The sequence below is a fragment of the Rana temporaria genome, chromosome 5 (genome assembly GCF_905171775.1).
Source record: "Rana temporaria chromosome 5, aRanTem1.1, whole genome shotgun sequence".
NCBI classification, from domain to species: domain Eukaryota; kingdom Metazoa; phylum Chordata; class Amphibia; order Anura; family Ranidae; genus Rana; species Rana temporaria.
In genome coordinates, this window is record NC_053493.1 from 323531747 (window position 1) to 323544889 (window position 13143).

The 13143-nt window shown below is 41.8% G+C and overlaps 1 protein-coding gene across 2 annotated transcripts in view; it reads right to left on the reverse strand.

Moving 5' to 3' along the window:
* Window positions 1-2476: 2476 nt before the first annotated feature.
* Window positions 2477-13143, reverse strand: part of SDR16C5 (short chain dehydrogenase/reductase family 16C member 5) — a 69896-nt gene continuing 59229 nt past the window's right edge. For both annotated transcript variants that reach the window (XM_040354233.1, XM_040354234.1), the window contains 3 exons: window positions 8586-8730; window positions 5590-5715; window positions 2477-2799 (listed from right to left, as the gene is read on the reverse strand). In XM_040354233.1, the coding sequence (XP_040210167.1) occupies window positions 2706-2799; window positions 5590-5715; window positions 8586-8730 (365 nt within the window). In that variant the 3' untranslated portion in view covers window positions 2477-2705. The remainder of the gene's footprint in view (window positions 2800-5589; window positions 5716-8585; window positions 8731-13143) is intronic.

A 13143-nucleotide genomic window follows, 5' to 3' on the forward strand; every position in this document is an offset into this window, starting at 1 on the left:
TCATAGTATGCAAAAAGGGTAGATGAAGGCAGGTTTAATCACTCCACGGTCCACTGACTAAACAATTCTTAGTTGGGTAAATGCTGGCCGAATCATCTTAGGCAGTGGTCACTAAACTGCGGCCATTTACTTGTCCGGCCCTTGGGGCATTATTCCTACTACTGATACAAGGCACTATTCCTCCCACTGACATCCAATGATGGAACATTATTTTTCCCACTGATCTAAATGATGGAACACTATTCCTCCCACTGATCCCAACGATAGGGCACGATTCCCTCCCCTGACACCAGCAACAAGGAATTATTCCTTCCATTGACACCAATGACGACGTACAATAAATTATTTTATGCTTAGCCAGCATTGTTTACTTCCACTGATGCTGGGGCATTTTCTAGTCACATTGGTGTCAGTCTGGCCCTCCTATAGCCTGAAGCACAGTAAACTGGCCCTTCATTCAGAAAGTTTGGAGACCCCAGATCGATGAGCTTTTGAAATCTCTCTTGCCAGTTTCTTGACCTTGAATTGGGTGCCAGTGAAAGATATAAAAAGAGGTTGGTGGTAACCCAGTGTACATCTATAACTTAAATATTTTGGGCAGGAACACTTTAATTGACTTTGCAAATAGCAGAATATGCTAAGACACAAACTGAGTAGGTGCTCTTTCACAGCCCGGCTCGGTAGTGAACCCACATGTCTGCCCCCACAGCAAGCAGTCTGCTTTGGGGGCAGACACAGTAGAGGAGGTGTGGACAGTGTCGGAAAGGGACCAGGCCCACGCTGTGCAATGGTATTTCAATAGTAGTATCCTTTAAATACAATTTAAAGCAATATGTATTAGTGTGGCTTTTTATTTTTTATGTCACAATGTAGAGAATACGATTTCCTATCATCTGTGCCCAGTCTTGCCACACAGAGTTAATCCAGCGCTGAGCAATCCTCTTTTTATTGTTCAGTGAAATAAAACAGACTTCCAGATAAAGACCAAAGTCCTTGCTTGAGTGACAGGTTATTTACATATCTTGTGCACTAGCTTGCAGACAAGCACAGCTTCTGTAAAGGGCACATGTCACATCCCCCTCCCCTCTCCTCCTCTCCCGTCCAGCTCTCCCAGGATTGGCTGTCTTTCCTGTGTTTTGATTAAATGTTTTCAAAATATGGGGTGATTCACAGTTCAGTGTAAACAGCCATCAGAATATACATAGACAAGAAGCTGTGCTTGTCTGCAAGCTAGTGCACGAGATATGTAAATAACCTGTCCCTCAAGCAAGGACTTTGGTCTTTATCTGGAAGTCTGTTTTATTTCACTGAACAATAAAAGAAGATTGCTCAGAGCTGGATTAACTCTGTGTGGCAAGACTGGGCACAGATGATAGGAAATCGTATTCTCTACATTGTGACATCCACTTTTAAGAAAGAAAGAAGAAAAAAAAAAGACAGTGTGAATTTATGTGGCTGCAGGCTTTTTTTTTTTGCCCAGTTAAATTTCAAATGAGTGTTATATAAGACCCCATTGACATTGTTTTAGCGGCCATGCCAGAAGTTTTTCAGAAACTCATGTCATTACGAAACTATTTACATTTTAATATAACAACATATTTCAATTGGAAAATCATAAAATGTCACAAGTTATTACAAATAAAGGTAATTTTTTTGCAGATAAAAATCTAAAGACTTGTTTATTAGATAAAAATAAACTTTAATAGCGTAAAGCCGCCATAGATGGTTTGAATCTCGGCCAGTTCAGCAGGGACTGGCTGAGATTTGATCCATGTATACCAGGCTTATTGTCGCCAAGCATGTACAACCAGTATGTCAGATTTCTAGCATGCAATTATTATGAGCTGCTACAGCCGCTAGCAATATTCACTGTGTTCTCCCGACAGGGACAACTCCCTGCGCCCCCCACTGGGAGAACACAATAGCTCTGTGGAAGGGATTCAGTATTGATTGGGGAACTGAGGGATTTTCTTTCCTGCAACCCGTGGTTACAGAAAAGAAAATCAAATCATCTAAATATGCCTCAGGCCGCGTACACACGATTAGTCAAAACCGATTAAAACAGACTGAAGGACCTTTTCATCGGTCCAAACCGATCGTGTGGGGACCCCATCGGTCAGTTAACCTTCGGTCAAAAAATGTAGAACTTTCATGGACGCCTAACCGATAGGTCAAAACTGATGGTTAGTATGCAAAAGCATCGGTTAAAAATCCACGCATGCTCAGAATCAAGTCGACGCATGCTTGGAAGCATTGAACTTCGTTTTTTTCAGCACGTCATTGTGTTTTACGCCACCGCGTTCTGACACGATTGGTTTTTAACCTATGGTGTGTAAACACATCAGACCATCAGTCAGCTTCATCGGTTAACCGATGACAACGGTCCTTCGGACTGTTCTCATCAGATGGACTGATCTTGTGTACGCGGCCTTAGTTATAAGAGAGTTTGGTCATACATGTAAAAAAAAAAATTAAATAAAAAAAATCTAAAGACTTGTTTATTGGGAAAAAAATAAGTCTTTGACAGATTAAGTTATAACAGAGTATATGCTCATACATTTAGAGAGTTTCGTCAAACATTTAAATTAAAATCTAAAGACTTGTTTATTGGAAAAACTCTTTGATAGTTAAAGAAGAGTTTTGTCATACATTCACTGGTCTTGTTAAACCCGGAACCTGAAGAACCAGAACTAGAGATATTGAGGTTACTCCTTCTTAACTCGTCCTTTGAAATGATCCATGAAATGAAAAGCTCCAAAGTAGTCACCAAGAACCACTCCCAGTTTTGCAGATATAAGGCTAAACAATAAAATAAGGAATACAAGAATTAGTACACAATACAATGTAAACAAATACAACAAATTCTGGAACTTAGGTAAAGTGGTACTCCCAAGAGCTTACCAGGCAAAAAAATATATAAAACTTTGAAGCAGAATGCATACACACTATTCGTATTGTAAAAAATAAATATAGAAAGCCCCCATCTAGAGACTGTAAACTAACAATGTACTGAGAGAAACATTGTTTTTTTTTTTTTTTACGAAAGGCAAATTCACTTTGCACTACAAGTGCAAAGTGCACTTGAAATTGCACTTGGAAGTGCAGTTGCTGTAGATCTGAGGGGAATATCTAAAATGAGGGGAAGCTCTGCTGATTTTATCATCCAATCATGTGCAAGCTAAAATGCTGTTTTTTATTTTCCTTGCATGTCCCTCTCGGATCTACAGCGACTGCACTTCCAAGTGTACTTTCAGTACACTTGCAATGCACTTGTAGTGCAAAGTGGATTTGTCTTTTGTAAATAACCCCTGTTGACTGCTATTGATGACATCCTTCTAAAAATGCTAGTTACTTGAATGTCCCTGGCTTCAATTTTTTTTTATAAAAAAATCCGCTATGGGGTTGTCTTCTTTTACAAACAGTTTTATTCTTGTTTAGTCAAATAGAACAATTGGACAGTTAAAGTATAATAGTGAATAGGTGCAGGCTGGAAGAACATACATAACCAAGGCACAAAAATACTGGATCCAAGCCAACGCAGGGTTTGACAAATTTGCTTGGAATCTAGGAGCCAGCTAAAAAAGTTAGAAGCCAGAAAACGCGCCCCGTCCCGCCAAGCTCACGCGCAGAAGCGAACACATACGTGAGTAGTGCCCGCATATGTAAACGGTATTCAAACCACACATGTGAGGTATCGCAGCGATCGTTAGAGCGAGAGCAATAATTCTAGCCCTAGACCTCCTCTATCACTCAAAACATGCAACCTGTAGAATTTTTTAAACGTCGCCTATGGAGATGTATAGGGGAAAAGTTTGTCGCCATTCCACGAGCCAACGCAATTTTGAAGCGTGACATGTTGGGTATCAATTTACTCAGCGTAACATTATCTTTCACAATATTAAAAAAAATTGGGCTAACTTTACTGTTGTCCTATTTTTTTATAAAAAAAAGTGTATTTTTTCCCCAAAAAAAGTGCGCTTGTAAGACCAATGCTCAAATACGGTGTGACAGAAAGTATTGCAACGATCACCATTTTATTCTCTAGGGTGTTAGAATAAAAAAATATATATAATGTTTGGGGGTTCTAATTAGAGGGAAGGAGATGGCAGTGAAAACAGTGAAGAAGACACATTAGAACTGCTGTTTTACTTGTAATGCCAACGGCCACCCCCAGATGACGCCAGGTCACAGAAGAAAGCTTGGGCCTTCACAAGGCTGCAAAGCCGCGGCCTCAATAACCGGCCGTTGCGGGCCCGCCGCGCGATCGTGGGGGCGCACGGAGACACAGGATCCTGTGCCTCCGTCCGCCCATACCTCCCCCGCTGCACGATCGCGGCGGGCCCGCAACGGACGGAAATTGAGGCCGCGTCTTTGCGGCCTTGTGGGCCGCGGCCTCAATTACCGGTGGGCGCCAGGTCACAATTACTTGTCGCAATTGCGACCAGGTGCCTGTATTTTGTCGAGCCCTGAGCCAACGTGTAGATTTCGGTAACACAGAGACATCAAACTGCATTTCAAGTTATGTATACACATAAACCCTACAATATTAGACATAAAGCATGCTATATTGTCATGAATGAAAGTTAGGCTGGCCATCCACAGTTTAAATGCTGAACCGGCCAAGATTCAAACCATTAATGGGCAGGCTGAATGTGCCAAGTTGATCAATTGATCAACTTGGGTACAACCAGCCTGCTATATTCTCTTGCGATTATCACTGGCGGTTGCTATAGCCACAAGCAATAATCACTGTCTTCTCCTGGCAGGAACGGCTTCTCCTGCCGGGAGAAGACAATTGCTCAGGAGGAGGGGTACTCCTGCCAACACTGTGTTGATGGGGAAATTATGGTTGCAGAAAATAAATTCAAAGTGTGTATGGCCTGCCCTACTCATATGAAACCCAGCAAGACCAGGCCAAAGCCTGGCGGCCAGATAATCATATTAGCTAACCAAGAAATAAGATGACAGAGGAAACAGAGAAAGGGAAAGGGCAAACAAGATAAAGAACAAAAGGAAGCAAGAAAAAAATAAGAGGAGTCCCAGGAATCCACAACGCAGGACCACTAGACCAACAAAAAAAAAATGTTAAGTATTGTTGAACCAAGATGGCTGTGCGTGGGCAATCCAGGGTTGCCAAACAGAAGACATTTCTCATGGGCATCTGATAATATGGCTGTCAATTTCTCAATGACCATAATGTCATTCATACAGTTTTTGACAGCTTTGAAGCGAAGAGTTGGGGGTTTCCACGCTCTTGTAAATTTAGTTACAGTAAAGAGGTGCAAGGCCAACTTCTTCGCCACATGATGCCCTCAGCCTCACAGCTTAAATGGCACATAGGTTGATGACTCAATGGGGCAGGTTGAGCATATACTGTGAGTGCAAGGCATTATGACTAAACTGTGGACATATTTTTAATAAAAAAATTCTTATATTTAAACCATCTAATCCTAAAGCAGAACTTTTCTTGCACAAATTTGACACATCCCACTTACCTGCACGGTAGCCCATCCACAGCCTGAGATGTCCAATTATAGAAAAATAAAACATTTGCACATAAAAGACAATGTTGCACGTTTTCTCACTCACTTTTTAAAACCAAATACGATGTAGAGACCACGAGGCATAATGAGGTATACTTGTTCTTTTAGGATGGCATCTACAATCGTCTTACAGGCATAGTCTGGCTCTAAAATTGGCAGGAACCGAGGCCATCTGTAAAAATTAAAGAGAAAGAAAAAAACTAAAAGTTATTATATAATCACTACTTTCCATGAATACCATGAACGGTTCACTAGAGAGATGCCTCTGCTTACTTGCAGGAGACAAAAGCTCAAAGGGTTTAAACCACTTGCCGACGGTGCTATAGCCAAAAGTCAGTTGCAGCTTGGTTGTCCAGTTCTGGCAGGGCGTCTATTGATGTCCTCCAAGAACCTCGCCCCCCCTGCGTGCCATCGGGCGCGCTCTGTGATCGATGTGTCTTTTGGACAGATCGAAGTAAAGGGCCAATCACAGCAGCCTTTACCATGTGATCAGCTGTGTCCAATCACAGTAAACAAATGCCAGTTTTCTGCGCTGTCAGTGTGTCGGGAAAGGAGTGCCTATAAGTGGCTTTCCAGTGACAAGAGACATTTACACTGATAATCAGGGCACTGCGACTCCATCAGTGCCATGATTATCCGTGCAGCTTCATCAGTGCCCTAAATATCCATGCAGTTCTATCAGTGCCCTGATTATCCGTGCAGCTTCATCAGTGCCCTAAATATCCATGCAGTTCTATCAGTGCTCTGATTATCCGTGAACCTCCATCAGTGCCCTAAATATCCATGCAGTTCTATCAGTGCCCTGATTATCCGTGCAGCTTCATCAGTGCCCTAAATATCTATGCAGTTCTATCAGTGCCCTGATTATCCGTGCAGCTTCATCAGTGCCCTAAATATCTATGCAGTTCTATCAGTGCCCTGATTATCCGTGCAGCTTCATCAGTGCCCTAAATATCTATGCAGTTCTATCAGTGCCCTGATTATCCGTGCAGCTTCATCAGTGCCCTAAATATCTATGCAGTTCTATCAGTGCCCTGATTATCCGTGCAGCTTCATCAGTGCCCTAAATATCTATGCAGTTCTATCAGTGCCCTGATTATCCGTGCAGCTTCATCAGTGCCCTAAATATCTATGCAGTTCTATCAGTGCCCTGATTATCCGTGCAGCTTCATCAGTGCCCTAAATATCCATGCAGTTCTATCAGTGCTCTGATTATCCGTGAACCTCCATCAGTTTCCTGATTATCCGTGAAGCTCCATCGGTGCCCTGATTATCTGTGAAGCTCCATCAATGCCCTAATAATCCGTGAAGCTCCATCAGTGTCCTGAATATCTGTGAAGCTCCATCAGTTCCCTTATTATTCGTGAAGCTACATCAGTTCCCCGATTATCCGTGAAGCTCTATCAGTGCCTTGAATATCTGTGAAGCTCCATCAGTTCCCTGATTATTCGTGAAGCTCTATCAGTGCCCTGATAATCCATGAAGCTCTGTGAATCCGTGCAGACTTATTAGCGCACATAACTGAAGAAAAATTACCCTTTCGCTAAATTTTATAACAGAAACAAAGAGAACATTTTTTTTTTTCTAAAATGTGTCTTTTTTCATTTGTTCAGCAAAAAGAAAAAAAAAACAGTGATTAACCACTTAAGGACCACCTAACGCCGATATATGTCATCAGAATGGCACGGCAGGACATAAGCACGTATATATATGTCCTATTATGATGCCCAGCCGTGGGACACGTGCGCGCTGCTGGCGACCAGGTCCTGAGCTGCGTGACCATGCACGTGGGACCTGAGGACCCAATCGCCGCCGGTGTCCCGCGATCAGGTCACAGAGCTGAACAACTGGGAGAGGTAAGTGTAAACAAACCTTTCCCCGTTCTTCTAGTGGCAGTGATCGTCTGTTCCCTGTCATCGGGAAGGAGATCAGTGACGTGTCACACCAGGCCACGCCCCCACACAGTAAGAATCACTCATTAGGTCACACTTAACCCCTTCAACGCCCCTACAGGTTAACCCCTTCACTGCCAGTATAGTTTTTACTGTAATCGTTGCATATTTGTTACACTGATCACTGTAAAAATGACAATGGTCCCAAAATGGTGTCAAAAGTGTCCGATGTGTCCGCCATAATGTCGCAGTCATGATAAAAAATAAAAATAAATCGCTGATCGCCGTTATTACTAGTAAAAAATTTTTTTTAGACGCTATAACTGTTGCGCAAACCAACCAATAAATGCTTAATGCATATTTTTTTACCAAAAATTTGTAGAAGAATACGTATCGGCCTAAACTGAGGAAAACATTTTTTTTATATATATTTTTGGGGGATATTTATTATAGCAGAAAGTGAAAAATATTGAATCCTTTTCAAAATTATCGCTCCATTTTATAGCGCAAAAAATAAAAACCGCAGAGGTGATCAAATACCACCAAAAGAAAGCTCTATTTGTGGGGAAAAAAGGACGTAAATTTTGTTTGGGAGCCACGTCGCACGACTGCGCAATTGTCAGTTAAAGTGACGCAGTGCCGAATCGCCAAAAAGTGGCCTGGTCCTTTAGCTACAAAATGGCCCGGAGGCGATTCAGTTCACATGTGTTGCGCTTTACAAGTCTCTCTCTCTCTCTCTTAAGTGGTTAAATACCACCAAAAAAAATGATACCAAATTCATTTGAGTACAGTGTTGTATGATCACGCAATTGTCATTCAGTGTGCAACAGCAACGAAAGCTGAAAATTGGCCTGGGCAGGAAGGGGGTGAAAGTGCCCTATAGGCAGGTGGTTAAAAAGTCAAGGAGTTAATAGCAAGATGACAGACAAAGAAAATGTGCACGTCGTGTTTGCCATACTTCCAGCCATGTCATGCTCTCCCCAGGTGTGAAAATCAGCATGCACCTGTACATAACAACTTTACACTCAACTTAAACAGCTTTATCAATCCCGGATTGCAACTCTAAATCTGTATAGAAGTTGATGTGTACCAAATTCTAGCCTCTTACAATTAAAATTTATAATAAAATTGCAATTTTCTTCTTGCTTACTTAGTTGTGCATCCGTCAAACATTCCGGTGTTTATAAAATATGGACAAACAATTGTGGTCTTCACGCCAGTTTTGCCCAGAGCCAACATCTCGAGGCCAATGGATTCCGCGAACCCGACGGCTGCAAACTTACTCGCACAATAATCTGCAAAAGAGATACAAAGAAAATCAATAGAATGGGAAGTCTGGGCAGGCTTACCAATTAACCCTTCAATTTACATCAAATCTGCTCTCACACTACAAAGTTGTTTGTAATGATAAAGAAGATTATATAAGCACAGATCCCGGTTAAAGTCACGTGAGAGTGATGTAACGCGTAGGATGCAGGCATACGGACACCGGAAGTGACGCAACAAAGGTCCCGAGCTCGCTGCTCGTTTTTATGCAATGCACTTTACATCATTTGAAATGTGAGTACCGTATTTTCCTGCGTATAAGACGACTTTTTGCATCTAAAATCATGCCCCAAAAGTCGGGGGTTGTCTTATACGCCGGGTACCTGTCTGTCAGGCGGCGGCCATCCATTATTCAAAAGCCGCGCCTCCTCCTCAGACTGTTCCGTGATTCCGCCTATCACGGATGCCTTCTCATCCTTGGCCTCGGACGAGAGGACATCCGTGATAGGCGGAACACTGAACAGAGGCTCTGCTGGGAAAATTAGTGTTCCACCTATCACGGAACAGCCTGAGGAGGAGGCGAGGCTTTTGAATAACGGACGCCCGCAGAAACTCTGCAAACAGGAGAAGGTAGGAAGATCGTCGAGGCAGGCATACTGGCACAGTGAGGCAGGCATACTGGCACAGTGAGGCAGGAATAATGGCACAGTGAGGCAGGAATAATGGCACAGTGAGGCAGGCATACTGGCACAGTGAGGCATATATAATGGCACAGTGAGGGGTTGTCTTATACAGTGAGTATATCCCAAAACCAGCATTTTAGCTGGAAAATTAGGGGGTCGTCGGAAAATACGGTACCTTTTTTATCTAAATAAATTGTGAATTTTAAAACGCCAAGCATACTACACCAAGAGGCTCTGTATTCTCTTGTTTCTCCATCCATACTCGAGCCCCCCGAGTGGCCCCCCCCCATCCCGCATCCACACATTACTGGGAACGCTGGAGAAGGAAGGAATCCCCTCCCCCACTTCGAATGACCTAGCATTCCACCATATCTTTCAATGCTGCTTACCTTACAGCAGTAAGGTAAGAAGGTAGTACACCCACGGGTGTTACTTACACCGAAGAGCCACCTCTCACAGAAGTCACAGTGCCACCTGTTACAGAGCACCAGCAACACTACACTCTGCACCCTGGATCCAGAGGAATTGATTTTCCCCTTCTGAGATTCGCCAGCACTTTAGCACCTTTTTCTACACTCACAATGGGCTTTATTTCCATTTGTTTCTAATTTTACAGGCATTGTTTTTTATTCTAATTATTATCAATTTTTGAATATTTATTATCATTGCACTTTATATCATTGCACCTGTAGTCACTTGTTTGCAGAACAGCAACACTTTATATATTTATTTATATAATTTTATATAATTTATTCTCTCTGCATTCATATATCTAGGGAGCACAACACCACTATTTTTTTTTTTTTATATATATAAGCACACTGTAATGATTTTATTCATTTTGGGGGAACATTATGAACACTATGAGCCAAAGACTTAAAAATAACTGCCTTTTTCCCTGCATTTTACCAGTCAGTTCCCCTTTATTCAGCCGCCCTCGTGTTTCCGGTGGAAACCGTACAGCAAATTCAATAGGAAACAAAAACAGTGACATTTCCTATGTGATACAACTAGAAAGGAAGTATATTAAAGCTAAATGAAAAGTACTTTCAGTTAAACCAAAGAACAACATACCTGTGCACATTACATAATAGTTAAACAAATACCTTCTTGTTTATTGTTCAATTAGTGTATTGTAATAGTAATTTCCCTTTGGGATTAATAAAGTAACAGATCATGCTCCGCACACATTCACAGAACCAAGAGTCATGTACCAAATCATAAGACAATTATCATCCCTTTATTTTCCTCTTTAACCAGTCCTTTTCTGACACTTTTTGTTTACATGTAAAAAACGATTTTTTTGCTAGAAAAATACTTAGAACACCCGAACAGTATTTATTAGAACCCTCAAACATTATATATTTTTTAAAGCAAATGCCCCAGAGAATAAAATGATGATAGCTTTTTTTTTTTTATGTCACACATTGTTTTTGTACCAGTTTTCAAACGCATTTTTTTATGCCGCATACACACGACCGTTTTTCATGATGTGAAAAATTTCATTTTTTAAATTGGTCTTTAAAAATGATCGTGTGTAGGCTCCAGAGCTTTTTTTCTCAACGTGGACATGCTCTAATTTTTCTCGATGTTTTTCACGTCGTCGTTTTTCACCAATTGTGAAAAACGGTCATGTGTAGGCTTTAACGACGGGAAAAAAACGCGCATGCTCAGAAGCAAGTTATGAGACAGGAGCGCTTGTTCTGGTAAAACTAGCATTTGTAATGGAGATAGCACATTCGTCACGCTGTAACAGACTGAAAAGCACGAAGACTGAAAAGCACGAATCGTCTCTCACCAAACTTTTAATAACACAAAATCAGCAAAAGCAGCCCCAAGGGTGGCGCCATCCGAATGGAACTTCCCCTTTATAGTGTTGTCGTACGTGTTGTACGTCACCGCGTTTTGCTCAAGCATTTTTTTTTCACGATCGTGTGTAGGCAAGGCAGGCTTGACAAGAATCACGTCGAGAAAAATAGTTTTTCCCATGACATGAAAAATGGTTGTGTGTACGCGGCTTTAGAATTTTAATGCAAAAAAAAAACATAATCTAAAAGATGATGATATGCCGAGTAAATAGATAGCAAGTGTGACCTACGATATGTAAGTTGTGTCACTCAGGTTCGATCACTGTGTGGAGTAGTGTGGGTGATGCCGCATCCACTGCAGGAGTGCAGCAAGAGATGGAGCTCATCCCAGCTCCTATAGTCACTAGAAGGAAGAGAGAGGAAGGATCCCTGGTGCTGCACATCCACACTGTCCTGTGATGAGTATGGGAGAGACAACCTCAGCCTGGGCTCCCGCCAGGCCATGCCCCCAACGCATTTCCCTCCACCCCTCGCTTAGTCATTGGGAAAGCTTCCCCATGACTTAGCTCCCAGAGGCGGAGTGAAATGCGTTGGTGGTGTGTCCTGGCGGGAGCCCAGGCTGAGGTGGCCGGGACCTGCTAACCAACTTGGCCTCCCTGTCACCGTATGTGTGCATGGGGTGGTCAGCAAGAGGTTAGAACAAGTATCCAATAATCCCTGGTTCCTGCATTAGAACCATAACCTCTATTAAAATATAAAAAAATGAAAACCATAGTAGATGACAGCTTGCAAGTTCTATCTCACAAGTTCTGATTCTTGTATTATTTTTTTTGTTTTTTTTATGTGTGTTACTGAGGATTGTTCTTAATGGCCCTATTTGTACCCAGTCATGTTATCTTGTCATGTTGTATTATTTTGACGCATATCATTAACTGCTTGTCAACCAGCCGCCGCAGTTATGCGGCAGGTCGGCTTTGCTGGGCGAGATCACGTAGCTATACTTCATCTCGCCGAGCAGCCAATAGGGGCGCACGCCGACAAGCGTGCCTGGCGGTCGCGATCACCGCCGGGCACTTCCCCAAGTCAGTCCAACTCCGCTTTCAGTTAGAACACACCCAGGGAACATACTTAACCCCTTCCTCTGCCCTTAGTGTTAACCCCTTCCCTGACAGTGGCATTTTTATAGTAATCAATGCATTTTTATAGCACTGATCGCTATAAAAATGACAATGGTCCCAAAAATGTGTCAAAAGTGTCCGAAGTGTCCGCCATAATGTCGCAGTACCGATAAAAATCGCTGATCGCCGCCATTACTAGTAAAAAATTTTGTAAACGCTATAACTTTTGCGCAAACCAATCAATAAACGCTTATTGCGGTTTTTATTTACGAAAAATATGTAGACGAATACGTATCGGCCTAAACTAGAAAAAAAAGGAAAAAATTAAAAAAAAAGTTTTTTTATATATTTTTTGGGGATATTTATTATAGCAAAAAGTAAAAAATATTTTTTTTTTTTCAAAATTGTCGCTCTATTTTTGTTTATAGCGCAAAAACTAAAAAACACAGAGGTGATCAAATACCACCAAAAGAAAGCTCTATTTGTGGGAAAAAAAGGACGCCAAATTGGTTTGGGAGCCACGTCGCACGACCGCAGAATTGTCAGTTAAAGCGACGCAGTGCCGAATAGCAAAAAGTGGCCTGGTCTTTGACCAGCAATATGGTCTGGGGCTTAAGTGGTTAAATAAAGAATAATAAAAAAAAGAAGTAGGAACATTGTGTAGTAAATAGTTTTTAATATAAATGAGTTGATTTACTAAAACTGGAGAGTGCAAAATCTGGTGCAGCTGTCCATAGAAACCAATCAGCTTCCATTTTTTCTTTTCAAAGCTTTATTGAACAAGCTGAAGTTAGAAGCTGATTGGCTACCATACACAGCTGCACCAGATTTTC